Consider the following 16,188-nt stretch of genomic DNA (forward strand, 5'->3'; position numbering starts at 1 on the left):
TAAAACCAGTGGCGGGTAGTTCCAAGGGTGGAACTGAAACAACAGGGGAGTGTTATAAGTATAACAACTGTTTGTTTTCTTCTCTGGATGACGCTTTGCTCGCAGCACGCATTGATACTTTAGGGGGAGTATGTTATTCTAAAGCAGCAATGCAGCAGCAAGCAAAGGCTATAGCAGCCAAGTCTGCTGCTTGTGGCTGGAAAGCCAAACAGGAAGTATGTGACTGTTGCCATGGAAACAAAGGGGCAGTCCATTCTGTACTGAGCACCGGATGTTAGCTCAGTGTGTGTGTCATATGACCTGTACAGGATGTACATGGGTGGAGTTTGGAGTTTCTCTCTGTTTGTTGAACAGAGCAGACATGTTTTCTCTATATGACTGCTGAAGACAGGAATAAAACATGTAGATACATTTCTGTCTGAGTCTGATTCCCCTCCCTGGGGATATGCTGGAGAGCAGGGAGGAGGAGAGCAGTTGGTGTGTTTTTCTCACAGCCTGAGGAAAATCGCCGGAACGGACCTCGTGTGTTTTTCCTACCGGGAGTCGCCGGAGGGAGGTCAAAAGAATTCAGCCGGTGCCTGGAGAGATAGGCACATACCTCTGACCGACCCTGAATTCTGACATGGGGTGCCATTGCAGCTGCCCCCATGCGCTGGGCACCACGCCTCCGCAGGCAGCACACCATGCCCCCAGGACACGTGCCACACCCCCAGGACGCGTGCCAGCCATGACCCCATCTGCTCTCCACCCTGCCTGCTGGAGCTTGAAGCTCTGCCACTGTGCCTCACTAAGCTAAGCCAAGCTTTGGCTTAGTATGTAGTCTGAACCAGGATTTATTTTTAAGCTTTCTCCTCACTCACCGCACATTATAACCGAGAACGTTTTGGAAGCATGGAACATCTCATTTTGAAACTTATGGAATAAAGCCAGGTATTACACTCGAGTGCCCTGTGCGTTTGGTTTGAATCCTTAAGAACTGAAACCTATGAACTATCAAATAAATGTAATGGTTCTACAGTGGTTTATGATAGCAAGACATAGGCAACTTACACCCACCAGGAGCAACTCCTCAACGCCTTCCATATGTGCTACGTCAGGAAGATTTTGGGCATCACATGGCAGGACAGAATCTTGATTGAAGATGTGCTCTCTCAAGCCCACATTCCCACCATGTTTGCATTCCTGTCTTAGCAACATCTATGGTGGCTTGGTCATGTAGGCAGGATCTCCAAGGACATGGTCTACAGGGAGCTGGCTTCAGGCAGACTAACTCTGTGTTACAAAGATTTCTGCAAATGTGACATAAAGGCTGCCAACATGAACCCTGCCATGTGGAAATCTCTTGCGGATGACCACAACATCTGAAGAGTGAAGTCATGTATGCATAGCAGTGACCACAGGAGGAATGACCTCTGGGAGCAGTGCAGAAAAAAGAAATGCCATGGTACACCTGCATAAGCACAACCAAACGCCTTCATCTGCCCCAGCTGCAACAAAACATACCTCTCCCTTATCGGTCTCTCTGCAACCACAGCAGGTAGTGTAACTCTCTACTGGTTTATTTCCAAAGGTGCACTCTTCCGTTGTCTCCCAAGACAGACAGATGCCAACCACACTGTGTCAAGAATATTAGTGCAGATTAAAAAATCACACATGCTTTACAAATTCTCTACCTGCAGGAGTTGGTATGGTAACACCTGTGTCAACTGCCTTTGAAAGGCAAAATTTCTTTCAACTCTACTGAAACCTGTCAGAGGCAGTATGCTTCTGAGTACCAGTTGCTGGAAACTACAGGAGGGGACAGCATCCTGCTTGTGGGCTTCCCATAGGCATCTGGTTAGCCTGGGAGAACAAGATTCTGTACTGGATGAGCCACTGACCTGATCAAGCAGCCTGTTCTTTGTAGTACCTGTTTCCTTCTAACCCAAAGCACTGTGGTTTTCGGAAACCTCCTTCCATGTCAAACTTCTGCTATGTTTTTTCTAACGCAAAGTTGCGATCTGTGTGGGTGATGGGGAAGATCATATCATGTCAGACCCCTTTGATAGATGGTGAGGGGTGAGGAGCCACCTGCTGTTTGCTCCCAAGTGCAAAACTCATTTGCCACCCACCAAGCCTGCATGATATTCTGGCTATTTACATCCATTGGAAATCTAATAGTTTGCTGATGATTCTATCATTTGGGGAAGCCAAATGTAGTTATTAATGTGATATATAGCAAAAGTTGGTGACAGAGGCAAAACAAGAAAATGAACTCCTTAATACCTAAGTGCTTAGGGAACGGGATTGAACAGATGAAGTCACTTTTCACATTCTAAGATAAGCCATATGGTTGTGACAAATGATTTTAAGCTGTACTTTTCTGGAAGGGTGGCATTTATGGGTTCCTAGAAACTTGTTTAATTTTCAGCTAAGGGAAGCAGTAAACAAACATAAAGCAGTAGCTGTGAAGAGACTCTTGCCATTATGCTTGGGGCTGACAGTAACTTGGAATTGGGGCATAACATGAGCTGCGTGTCCTCTGTTAGTCTTCAGCGTGACCTGCATGAAAGCCCCCATTGTAAAATGTTGCTGCCTTCCCAACGCTCCCCCATGCCCATACCCATGCACTGTCTTGTACCCGAGTAAATTAGACTTCCTCCAGCCACCCAACTGACAGGGAGAACAGTGCATGGGAGGGTTAACCATGAGTGTGTTTTCATGAGTGAGTGCATATAGGTGAGTATGAGTAAGTGTAAGTGTATGTGTGAGAATGAGTGAATGTTTGTGTAAATGCCTCCACTAGCCCCACTCCACTAGCCGACACACAGCCAGTAGTCCCATCTCTCCACCCCTGCATGTAGCCAGTGGCGTAGCGTGGGTTGTCAGCACCCGGGGCAAGACAAGTAATTTGCGCCCCCTAACCCGTGGATTTGCGCCCCCTAACCCTATCCCTATCCCTAACCCCCAGATGTTGCGCCCGGTGCGGCCGCCCCCCCCTGCACCCCCCACGCTACGCCACTGCATGTAGCTCTCAGTGACTCATAAGCAGCTCACTCCTGTGGCATAAGAGTGAGGAACATAGCTGGCTGAATGCTATTTTGGCCCTGGGTGAGAACACTCACAATGAGGCTTTCCTGTCAGCATGAATACATGAGTTGCATCAGTTTCTCATTCCTGAATCTACATTCCTGGTTGAGCTTCCAAGTGCTCAAAGACATAGGTAGTGTTGGAAGAAGGGGGGGGAGTATGAACTTCCATCAGCTGCAGCTTGTTCAGTAGCACCCTCCTCTTTAGAGTACCTCTGAAGAGAAAGACAACCCTTAGCATAAGAATGTAGGGTGAGTTTTTCTGGATGAGACTAAAGGCCCACCCAGCCCAGCATTCTGTTCTCACACATGCCTATGGGAAGCCTGCAAGCGGGACCTGAACATATTTAACTTAACTCCATCAAAATCAGTAGGACTTACTTCTGAGAAAACATGTATAGGGTTGCCACCAGACTGCACTCTGTTTACAGAAGGGATTCATGCACATTCTGTAAGTTTAGGTTTGTATATGTACAGCAGATTAAAGTGCTCTGGCTCCCTAGCACAACAAAAGCACTTTACAAAACCACAGGCTTTTTGCAGCTAGAAAAGTGACAGAAAAATACACTGAAAAGTGTGGGATGAACACTCATTGCCATAAAACCACCCCATTAAAAAAATCAAAAACTGAGTGAATGCTGAGTATGGGTCTGACATAGCCCAACCACCATGTAAGTTTCATTCAACCAAATCAGAATAAATACTAAATAAACAGGTCATTTGGAGAAGCTCTAGGATGTGAGCACTGATGTGAAATACACTGTTCTTTCTCTTTCAGAATTCTGACATGGAACCCACCTTCCTACCAACCCCTCAGGGGCATTTAAAAAAATTTAACTTTAGACCATATTTCTGGACAAATTCTCCCTAGGTGGTAACTTAAAATGTCGCTCATCCTGACTTAAAATGTACTACTGCAAGATATTTTCACGTGGTGAGAGGGAGCCGCTGAGTCACCCTCCCACCCAGGCCACTTTTGCTTCCCTGGACTTTGTAGGGGAAACCGTCTATAGTGGTACCTCAGGTTACAAACACTTTAGGTTACAGACTCCGCTAACCCAGAAATAGTACCTCGGGTTAAGAACTTTACCTCAGGATGAGAACAGAAATCATGCGGCAGCGCAGCAGCAGTGGGAGGCCCCATTAGCTAAAGTGGTACCTCAGGTTAAGAACAGTTTCAGGTTAAGTGCGGACCTCCGGAATGAATTAAGTTCATAACCAGAGGTACCACTGTACTTTTGGCCTGTGCAGTGAATCATAGGGTCAAATGTATAGGCTGATTTTAATCAAAGCATAAGCTTAGAGACAGAAAAAGTCAACCTGCAATTCTGAACTACCCGCATACCTGTCCACACAAGGAACAAATGAGCTCTTGCTTTAGAGCTGGTATTGTTAGAGTAGCTTCAGGTCACTGCTTTGTGCACCGTAAGGTGTCCTTGTTTGCCTCCCTCGTATCAGCAACAGGAAGCTCTTTTTAAATCATGGGTGCAACGTGTGTTTTGATCTGCACATGTAACATTCTGAACAGTATTCAATAATCCATCCTCATATTGGTTTCAGTTTTTGAAACCAAAACTGGTTTCATGGTGAGGTCAGGGAGGAAACGGTCTATAATCCAGTCTCTCTTTACAATACTAATTACCAGGGTTGTAGTTGTTGTAAGGCCATGGAACAGAACAGCACCCTTGAACTGGTCTTTTTGAACTTTCTGAAAAGAAGTTTTCTGAAGCCTTTGAGCCAGCCTGTCTTTGAAGTGAATGCTCCATATGTTAAGACAGGTGGTACATAGCATCTGAATGAATGTAAAGGGAAATGTCCAAGATATAAATGTAGAAAAAGCCAGTTAATGATCAAAACACTACTGACTGCAAAAGACCTTGGAAAATTAGACATGCATCATAGCTAGAGATGTCACTATGTTTGTCTCCTTGGCCTAGAATATAAACCTGTGTAACTATTAAAGCCACCACAAACACGAGAAAAGCAATATAGCTTTAGAGCATCCTTCCCCAACCTGATCGTTTCCAGATGTATTACCTACAATGCCCATCAGCCCCAATAAGCAACCCCATTAAGATATAGGTGTAATGGATGTTGTAGTTCAGACTACACCAACTTGGCAGTCACCAAGCTGGAGACTGCTGCTCAAGAAGTATTCTCTCACTTGTACGTTATTTTAAGTGAGAGAATAACTTAATTCCTCTCTCTCAGCCACTTTAGTTTGTTCATTTGGCATTCTATTTGTTTGTCAGTCTGCCCTTTTTTTTTTTTACATGGTGATAAGGTATCAGACTTGAGAACAATACCTTTGTTTAAAAACTGAAATGACTTAAAAAATTAAATGTAATTAAATAGACATTTTGTGTTTCTCTGTGGAGGGGGGTTGTATAAAAAAAATTAGCTGTGCATGATCATTTCTTATGACTGATATGTATTGCAAAAACACAGTGAGGGGAAAATATATCAGAATAAAATCTGGTAAAAACATTTAGGAACATAGGAAGCTGCCTTTTACAGAGTCAGACTATTGGTCCATCTAGCTCAGAATTGTCTGCATTCATCTACGGTTTGATGATCTCTCCCAGCCTACTCTGAGATGCTAGGTATTGAACCTGGAACCTGGAACCTTATGCAGGATGCGCTACCACTGATCTACAGCACAATGCTACATTTTAACTTCAAAAAACAATTTGATTCCCAGTACATTTTCAAAGGGGGTGGAATGTAAAAGGCAAGACAGTGCAATAGCTTTCTTGAAGACTGACAGAAGCTTGCTATGTATGTTCAGAATAACATTATGTGTTTCAACACTGAGCTGTCTACCCAAACGCCTCCTATACCTGTTTTTAAGGTGGTCAATAAAAAAAATAGGATGAGAGAATTTAAAATACATTGCCGTGTCATTCATATCGGAATGAAAGTTGTTCAGGATAAAAATTAAAAAAATCATGATGAAACCTATCCCAGTTGCTGCAGACATTTTAAAGATCTGGGAAACAAAAAACAAAAAATAAAAAATGGGGACTCTGCTTGTTAATTTCCATGCACAAGAGGCAACTCACTAGAACTTGTTTTTTTAGCTGCTTCACTGCCTGTGGAAAGTCAGTGTTGCACATGTATGTGCTTAGTTCTTTATTCATGGAACACCAGTTCTTCTGCTTAATCTCTTGGGCCCTGTGGCTGAAGCCTGATCTTCCCCAATGCAAGTCTTGCCAACTAACTCTTCTCTCCTGCTGAGTGTCAGGTGATAAACTGACTGGATGTTGCTGCTTTCTTGTTTCCAGATATTTCTGTCCAAAAGGGGTACAAGACAATTGTTGGGAGCAGAGAACAGAGGCAAATTGACGGGAGTGCAACTGTTTTGGTCACACTGGGCACGGAGCTTCAGGGGCACTGCAGGGGACGCCACAACTATTCTTTACAATGAAGCACAAGAATTATGGGGAGCCGCTCAAATTGATGACCTCAAGGTCTACCACTGCTCCCAATCTTGATGCACACAAGTCATTACCAATGATACCTGGCAGTCAAAACAGGCTGCTAACAACCAGGTCCTGAGCTCACGAATTCCCGGAATGCACACAAGTTCTAAGTTCATCATTCTGAATGGTTGCTTATGAGATCTGGGCGCTCCAGTCATGTCTATTATTTGCTCTCCCCCTCTCCCCGTGGTACAGGTAGTTCGCACATCACACCTGTTCACAGGTGCATCCATGAAGTCAACAATATCCTGCAGCCATGGACATTTTCTGTCTGTGTCATCCATGTATCCTTAATGCAAGTACATTTTTCTGCATTTGAACTAGACACCTGTTATTTGGGAGGTTTCAGGGAAATGCAAGAACAGAGTTTCAAATGTGCAAGAGCTCAAGTGAAACAAGTCACACATTTCTGATCAGGGAAATAAAAAAACATGCCATTAAGCAATATAGTGAAATGTTGCATTGCAGCCGGCAGCCTCAAACATTCCTGTGTACAATGCTTAAGAAACAGGTGACAATTTCCTTAGGGTTCATGTATTCAGTGGATGCAGATTGCCTATTATCATTCTGAAATACTGTGGGGAGCAAATTGAGATATTGTCCTGACAGTGGGCGGACTAATGGAATCTGGTGACTTTAAATAAACTGTGCAAGTTATTTTGTTATAATACCATAATAGAAATGTCATATGTCTGACAGAAGAAAAAAGGAGGAGAGAGTGTGAGAGAGCAACTGTCAATGAATAATAATGAAGTTATTTAAATGCCAAGATCTTTGGGAGGGGAAAAAACATTGTACAAAATAAAAATTATTCCTGGTATGTATAACAAGGTTTGAGCTAAATTTATCAGGCAGGAGCTGGGTGGGTGGAGAGCAAGGTTAGTGCTGGTATAGTTAGATAAACCATAAGGGATGGGAAGATCAGGAAGTCATTATTCTCATTGTTTTATTTCCCCTTGGAAACACTCCCGAAATAATGTTGAATCACAGGTATAAATGTTAAATTTGTGGTTTAAATTTATCCCTCTCTCATTATTAGATTTGTAATTTGCTCTATGCACACCAGTTTTAAATGAAACAGATGGATTTTATGTCCCTCAATAGGCCAATGATAAACACAAAAATCATAAATGAGCCTAAGGAACAAAATGAGGAAACCTTCAAAATGCAGGGTTTAAAATTATTGCTCTTAAGATCCACAGCCCAATCCTGTGCCTCGCCAGAATCAAATTCCTCATGGTCCAATTAACTGTGTAGCAGCATTCTCCAACATGGTGCTTGCAGGCATAGCACCCAAAACATACCATGGCACCCACGTAACACCAATTTTTGCCTGGACGCATTGTCTGCCATTTTATTTCTGAGCCGAAATCAAGTCACAGTGTGTATGAGTGCAAGCGTGTGATTATTAGCAAGTTTTATTAGCTATTATTAAAAGCATAATGTGTGCAGGTGTGTGCCTTTTAGGTATTTAGGATAAAAATATTGAAACTGTTGCGTTGAAAATTCATTGGGGTAGGGAAAATTCCGGAGGGGAGGGGTTGTGAGCGGGAGCCAATTCCCGCGTCACACAGGGGGCGTTCTGCCCTCTGCCCTGCCATCATCGCTGGTGCGCCATGCCTCCTAGCTGGGCACCCAATTGGGAGACACTGTGGGGGTGTGGTCTAGCCGCTCCAGTGACATCAAGGGAGAGTTTATAGTTGTATTTGCATCAACAGGCTCCCCCTACTGGTGGTTAACCCCTCGTCAGACTCACCCCTCTCCGAGTGGGTGGAGTCAAATTTGCTCTTGTCCAATGCCTAGGCCAATACCTTCTCACATGCTGTAATCAATAAAGTTGTGGCCTTTTCTAGCCCATTAACCTAATATACAGTGTCCACGTGTCTTTATTATTCACAAGTCGGGGACGGATCCTCGAATCACAATTCTGAACCAGGTTCTTAGTTGATCTGATGACCTTGGAACTTTTCTAAATGTCTGGTTTTTTGCCGACAATTATTTCTGAATTTAATGTACGCCACTGTTCACTCAGATGTATGCCAGATAGCTGGCATCTGTGTCTAGACACTTTCAATATGTGAGTTTCTCCCACCGCTTAATTTCTAAAAAGAAGTGGTAATAGGATTCAGGGGTGTCTAGATGCCATGTTCTCATCCCAGGAAACATTTCTATCTCAAATGTGTGCAAATTGGTGTTTTTAATTAGGGATCTCTTAACTTTGGACACAATTTCAGCATCCAAATGGTTATGTAGCCCTCAAATAGGCAGAATATAAATACTGTAAATAGTCCCAAATCCAATGTATTATGGAGGGCGAAACCAAGCCTTTTAATAATTCTACATGCCCAGAGCATTTTGAGGGAGAATCCTCCGTATTGGCACCTATAAGGTATACAGTATTAAACTATGCAGGTTTCCGTCGGGGGGGGGGGACATGCTTTAATTCAGATACCCACACTCCATCTTCATATTTAAATATACACAGCAAGATGAATCAAATCATGGATGTCAGTCATTTGGCACTTAGCAAGATATCTATTGTCTTGGTTAGCCAACTCTGTAATAATCATAGTCTTATGAACCATCACTGAATAGACAGCGAAATGACCTGCAAAAATAGAACAATGAAGTAGTTGCTAAGCTGTCATGATATCATTTTCTTTTTCCAATATGAGCAAGCGTTTCCTTTACTGAGCAAACATCTTGAATTGTAGCACTTGGCTTGAGTGGAATAAATCCGCTACACTATCTCAACATGATCTTAAGGCTGAGATTGGTATCTGGCAAAGAAGTAACTCAGTCTCTTGTTGTCATGACACTTGGCATTTACGGCAAACATTACCACCACCTCTTAGAACTAGATTAACATTTCTTATTGTAGGCGTTTATGTTGGAATGGCATCGGGAGGATGCAATTTTAATTTTTCCTAATCCAATTTAAATGCAAATGTTAACCACTCACATGATGGCATGTGTACATAATTAAGTGTCATTATATACTACACGAATCACTCAGAAAGCTCCAGAGAGCTATTTTGCTGCATGTCTAAACTTGGAAACCAGCCAAACAGTTTACATCTTAGTTTTGCTTTGGTGTTTATGCTTACTAAAGTTTTCTTAAATTACAGGTCAACAGATTATGGGACAACATATGAAAAACTGAATGACAAAGTGGGTCTGAAGACCATTCTTAGCTACCTCTATGTCTGCCCAACTAATAAGCGCAAGGTAAGTGGCAACATATGATTGGTTTAACCCTGACAGAAAATTTACATTGATTGTTAGTTAATATTTACATAGTGTTACCAATGTCCCTGAATAATAAACAAACAAAAACAAGTAGTTTACAATTTAGATGGTCTTGTACCTTCTTTTTAATGTTCATTGCATCCTGGTTCCCATGCTGCTTTTTGACGAATGGCAATCTTTCATAATACTATATAGCCCTTTTTAATTATTCAGTGAATGCATGGATAGGGAGAATGTTATCTCTTCCCTTATCTCCACTCCCATCTCCTTGTATTACATGCCCATGTATTCAAGTGAAGGTGAGAACAGAGACCTACAGGTGTATAACATATGCACATTCGGGAACCATGCAAATGGCCAGGTCCCTGATCATAAATATGAAATATTCATATGTATGTGTGTCTGCACCTGCATAGATCTCTTTGCGCAAATGCAGATGAGCATGTGGGTGGCAGGGGAAGAAAGCAGCATTGCAATCCTGCTCCGTACACATTTAGTGTATGAGTGGAAAAGATGTAGACATGGCCATGCTTTCTTCCAGCCTGAAGCTTTTGTCTTGATGTTCTACTGAAATGGCATGAGAAACATCCTAGTGAGACTATAGGATGGGAATTGATTCTATACATCCAGCCAATGAGGAGCTGCATAGGGAACCCCTGAACTGTCCTTTTTGACATCATTAGCCCAATCCCCAGCCTCACTTTCTGCAATATAGCCTTTGATGTTTTCCATTTGACTCCACTGAAGTGTTTTAATCCTTTGCTTACTTTATACTGCAATATTGTGGGGTTGTTTGGTTAAAACATTTTGGTTAAAACATGTTTAAAAAAAACCAGGGCTAGTCACAAACCGTATACTACATACTGAATAAATTTAATAAGTAGCTGGATGCAGGAGAATGAAGAGCTACAAGATGCTTGATGAAATATATTCCTGGAAAGCAAGGAATTTTGCAGTGTTATTATGACCTGTGCATGTGACACATTATTAACCAATTAAAAGTTATCTAGAAACATTGCCAAAAATGTGTTCTTTCTAAACAAAACAAAAACCTGCAACATTTCAGATATGCAAAATTCTTATTGTATTCAGATTCACATGTCTCGTATTCTTTAACAGTGTTGAATACAATAAATTTGGGAATAAGTTTGATTCACCCATACTGAAAATGCACAAGATAAATAGTATGAAGCCTGAAGTTATTTTGTTTCTTCTTGAATTAGGATGAACTCATTGTTGGGAAAGGGAAACGGCTCATTAAGATGTTAGAGCCTCATCTATAGAGGCCAGATTGTATTTAAAGTTGTTTGCCTTTTAAGTACTCCCAATAGTGAGCTGAAAAGGATTTGACAAAATCCTGCAGAGAAAATGCATCCCAAAGCCCGGAAGGTTTTAATCATACGAGCACCCCACTGAGCAACAATTTATGAAGGATTTGTAATATGGGAAATGCTCACAAAAGAGGGATAGTTATTGTTGTTGTTTTCTCCTCGTGTACATATGAACAGTTTATCTTGCTTAGGACAGACAAGAAGTTTTAAGAACACTGAAAATAATTTGGGAAAGGCTTCACTTCCAGGCAGGCTTCACTTCCAGCCAGACATCCTGGAGAGTGAAGTCAAATGGGCCTTAGAAAGCACTGCAAATAACAAGGCCAGTGGAAGTGATGGTATTCCAGCTGAACTATTTAAAATTTTAAAAGATGATGCTGTTAAGGTGCTACACTCAATATGCCAGCAAGTTTGGAAAACTCAGCAGTGGCCAGAAGATTGGAGAAGATCAGTCTACATCCCAATCCCAAAGAAGGGCAGTGCCAAAGAATGCTCCAACTATCGCACAATTGCACTAATTTCTCACGCTAGCAAGGTTATGCTTAAAATTCTACAAGGAGGGCTCAAGCAGTATGTGGACCGAGAACTCCCAGAAGTGCAAGCTGGATTTAGAAGAGGCAGAGGAACCAGAGACCAAATTGCAAACATGCGCTGGATTATGGAGAAAGCTAGAGAGTTCCAGAAAGACATTTACTTCTGCTTCATTGACTATGCAAAAGCCTTTGACTGTGTCGACCATGGCAAACTATGGCAAGTTCTTAAAGAAATGGGAGTGCCTGATCACCTCATCTGTCTCCTGAGAAATCTCTATGTGGGACAAGAAGCTACAGTTAGAACTGGATATGGAACAACTGACTGGTTCAAAATTGGGAAAGGAGTACGACAAGGCTGCATTTTGTCTCCCTGCTTATTTAACTTATATGCAGAATTCATCATGCGAAAGGCTGGGCTGGATGAATCCCTAGCCGGAATTAAGATTGCCGGAAGAAATATCAACAACCTCAGATATGCAGATGACACAACCTTGATGGCAGAAAGTGAGGAGGAATTAAAGAACCTTTTATTGAGGGTGAAAGAGAAGAGTGCAAAATATGGTCTGAAGCTCAACATCAAAAAAACAAAGATCATGGCTACTGGTCCCATCACCTCCTGGCAAATAGAAGGGGAAGAAATGGAGGCAGTGAGAGATTTTACTTTCTTGGGCTCCATGATCACTGCAGATGGTGACAGCAGCCACAAAATTAAAAGACGCCTGCTTCTTGGGAGAAGGGCAATGACAGGCCTAGACAGCATCTTGAGAAGTAGAGACATCACCTTGCCAACAAAGGTCCGTATAGTTAAAGCTATGGTTTTCCCAGTAGTGATGTATGGAAGTGAGAGCTGGACCATAAAGAAGGCTCATCGCCGAAGAATTGATGCTTTTGAATTAAGGTGCTGGAGGAGACTCTTGAGAGTCCCATGGACTGCAAGAAGATCAAACCTCTCCATTCTGAAGGAAATCAGCCCTGAGTGCTCACTGGAAGGACAGATTGTGAAGCTGAGGCTCCAGTACTTTGGCCACCTCATGAGAAGAGAAGACTCCCTGGAGAAGACCCTGATGTTGGGAAAGATGGAGGGCACAAGGAGAAGGGGGCAACAGAGGACGAGATGGTTGGATAGTGTTTTTGAGGTTACCAGCATGAGTCTGACCAAGCTGCGGGGGGCAGTGGAGGACAGGAGTGCCTGGCGTTCTCTGGTCCATGGGGTCACGAAGAGTCGGACACGACTAAACGACTAAACAACAACAACAATCACTTCCAGGGTCAGCCTTACCATTTGCTGGGAGCAGCTGTTGGGGGACAAAGGTTGTGTGCCTGTCTTGACTCCCCAACCCATGTGAGGAAAGGAGACTTGTCCAAACAAGAGTTTGCCCCTCTAGTTTGCCTTTCCCTTCCTGTGAACTCCACCAGCTGAAAGACCTCCTTTCCCCCTAGCTGCCTACACCTTGGTTTGTTACTGGATCACCTCAAGAACATCTTTAGCCCATGTGTGGGTTTGGCTTTTAAGCATGGGGTAGGCAACTACAGAAAAGAGACCACAAAGCTTTATAAAAGGGGGAGGGGTTAATCTTGAAAAGGTTTCAATATATTAATAGTTACATGCACACAAACAATCCAAGAGGACAAAAAGATATTGAAAATAAATGAGGATAAATGCAGCCAGCTATTAATATCTCAACAGTTTCTACTAGCTAAAATTCCTTTTAGCAAAATTCTTTCAGTCAGAGTTCTTAGGATCTTATGTCAGGCCACTCTCCTTCCTCCTGCACCAAGATTGATCTTCCAAGAACCTCAGATCCTTCATCTCCACAAGTAGCTCATATACCCCCAAGCTACTCCCCGCCCCACCCATAACCCAATCCACGAACCAACCAATATCAAAAAGTATGCTTTTGCGTTTTACAGACCAGACTACTAGGAATTCACACTCTGCCATTATTTTCTAACACCTCCTGATAGGATTATATGCCTGCCAAGGTTGACTCTAAGAGGCAAACAACCCCCATAATTCCCAAACTAAATTATATACAAGATTGTTATGTAAACTGTTATGCCAACTAGCCAGGTATGCTCAGGTGCCATGGAGGAAACTATCATATTGTCACTGTTGAGGCAGGATACACCTGCCAGTCTAGTCTGTGGAAGAGGAAGATATTTTTCCCTTTGCCTCAGGCAGCAAAATGTTTTGGGCTGGCACACAAAAACATTATTTATTATTTACACTCACGTACAACCTGCTTATTGATAGCAAACTCATTATGGACCCAGGCATAGAGATCCTGCAGCCAGTGGGGCCCAAAAAGAGGGCAATAAAGACAGATACTTGGAAGAGGGCAGAATGGGGGCAGGGCAGGGGTGGGGCGAAGTGGAACAGTGGCATAATAGGGCATAATGAGGTGGCACAGACTTACATGCACGCCACAGACACACACAAGGGCCAGGAACGGAACCCCCAAGCAAAATGGTTGACGTCTGTATATGCATTTATTGTTCTTTGACTGGCATAAATTTAAATTTATTTCAAAACTTTGAATGAATTATATGGAAATGTCACACAACCTAAGAACTAAACAATATACTAGAACCAACATCATTCAATAAATTAAATAAAGAAGAATGACTTGAACAGGAAGTGTTAGAAATTTTATTTTTAAATAATCAACTTTAGGAAGCAGGTATAGATTGCAAAAAGTACTGGTGTTTTGTTTTGATTGCTCCAGTGGAATGGATTCTAGTGTTGAATGAATAGTTCTTCCTTGTGTCTTTTGTTAAGTCAGTGGTTCCAAATTAGGGATCTGGGGACTGCTGGGGGTCCGCGGAACATAACTAGGGGCTCCTTAGGATGATCCCCTGCCAGGGTCTCACTTCTCTTGTTAATTGCAGAGTGAAAGCCTTACACATATCATCCAGCCTCTGCTCATGACCAGTGCCTGCTTGCTGGCAGGGGAAAACTTGTGAACGAGTTGCTGGATTGCAGGTGAGCTGGGATTGGGCGCAAACCTCTGACACAGTTTTTTAAGGTGCTTACAATTGGAAGGGAGAGGGGTGAGACAGTGCAAACAGCTCTATGTGGGCATCTGGAAAGATAATGAGCAAGCATGCCTGGAGTATATCCAAGAGATTGTCCTATCCCTGACTCACCAGCTCTGGGAGTGGGAGATGGCTCCACATGGCCCTTAAGCAGCTGTCAAGCAGGAAATGGAGGAGGCAGGTTTATGCCCAGATGCAAATTGATTCCCCACTTTGGACATTCCTTGTCTGACAGTGCCATGACACATGGGAATCATCACAAAAAAGAGGCAATTGTGACTGAAGCTCTTGGCCAAACAGATCCCAAAGGGATTGGCAAAGCCATCATTGCCATGCTCTGAATCTGAGGTGGGCATCAAAGAGCACCCAGGGGAATCTAAGCAGCTCTGATGCAGTAGTGGGATTAAGCCAGGAAAATGCTAGGAGCCATCCCAGCTTGCATGGCACTGAGCCGTGGAAACCTCACCCCCCAACTCCCAGTTGTGTGTATTCATAGTAGGGCAAACTGGCACTTGTTGCCACCTCAAATTTCTTGCCACTTCAAACTGCAACAGTTGCCGTCTTGTAAATGTGTCTCTGAATGCAAGGTACATTAACTACAGCTCAAAACTAAGTATAGTTTCTTGTTAGAGTCCAACAAAAATTAATAGACCTTATTTATTAGAGTAGTAGTCTTATTGAAAGCTACAGGCCTAAACTGATTTTCACCTGAATTTTGTAATTTGTTTGGTTTATGCTAATTTGTTGTGGGTACTTTAATATACCACACCTTGTTTTAATGTAACAGCTGGATGACAAAACTGTCAGATCTCTTGTCAGTTTTACAGTATTCCGACACACTGATTCTAATATTTATTTGACCAGCATTCCCTAAGTAATATGTTGCATATAAATGCACATTGACATATTTTGAAAAGTGTCTGCTGTGGTCTGTGAATGCCAGTTTTCTCTTTAATGTTTTTATATTCCACCTTTCGTCTCTCTCTTTCTCTCCCTCCACCCCCAAAATAAGCACAGGTTGTGTTTTTTTAAACAAGATATTCCAGGCAATAAATGAATCTGTAGTTCCCGGAGGGTTTTATGAGACATAAAGAAGAAAACATTATTTACCATTTAAGCTGCTGATCAGTCACTATTGGGGTTTTATTTGGGTAAATTACAACATCTTCTTTTGGATCAATCTATAATAATAGAAAACAATAATCTAATAATACTGAGGGGTATAAACCTTGGAGATATAAAAGCCACAGAAAACATGTTTACAGGCAAATAACTCTCATCTTGTTGAAATACGGTGCCACCTGGCCCTGTGATTTATGACAGTGGAGAATGGGGGAGGGAAGAGGGAAACCTTAGTTCTGCCAAAAAAAATTCTGCCTGCATGGTTATTTGTCAACAAGTATCCGGAATCCCAAATGTCCAATACATTTCTTATCTGGTCCGGTCTTCTTCTAATGGACTGTTGCAAAGAGAGAGGAGAAAACGTATA

At 42.5% G+C, this 16,188-nt stretch overlaps 1 protein-coding gene across 8 annotated transcripts in view; it reads left to right on the plus strand.

Annotated features, from left to right (window-relative positions):
• SORCS1 (sortilin related VPS10 domain containing receptor 1) overlaps positions 1-16,188 on the plus strand; it is a 437,156-nt gene that overhangs the window by 181,037 nt on the left and 239,931 nt on the right. For all 8 annotated transcript variants that reach the window (XM_079976044.1, XM_079976045.1, XM_079976043.1 and 5 more), the window contains exon 3: positions 9,679-9,778. In XM_079976044.1, the coding sequence (XP_079832170.1) occupies positions 9,679-9,778 (100 nt within the window). The remainder of the gene's footprint in view (positions 1-9,678; positions 9,779-16,188) is intronic.

This window comes from Podarcis cretensis (genome assembly GCF_951804945.1).
Source record: "Podarcis cretensis genome assembly, chromosome: 5".
Lineage (NCBI taxonomy): Eukaryota > Metazoa > Chordata > Lepidosauria > Squamata > Lacertidae > Podarcis > Podarcis cretensis.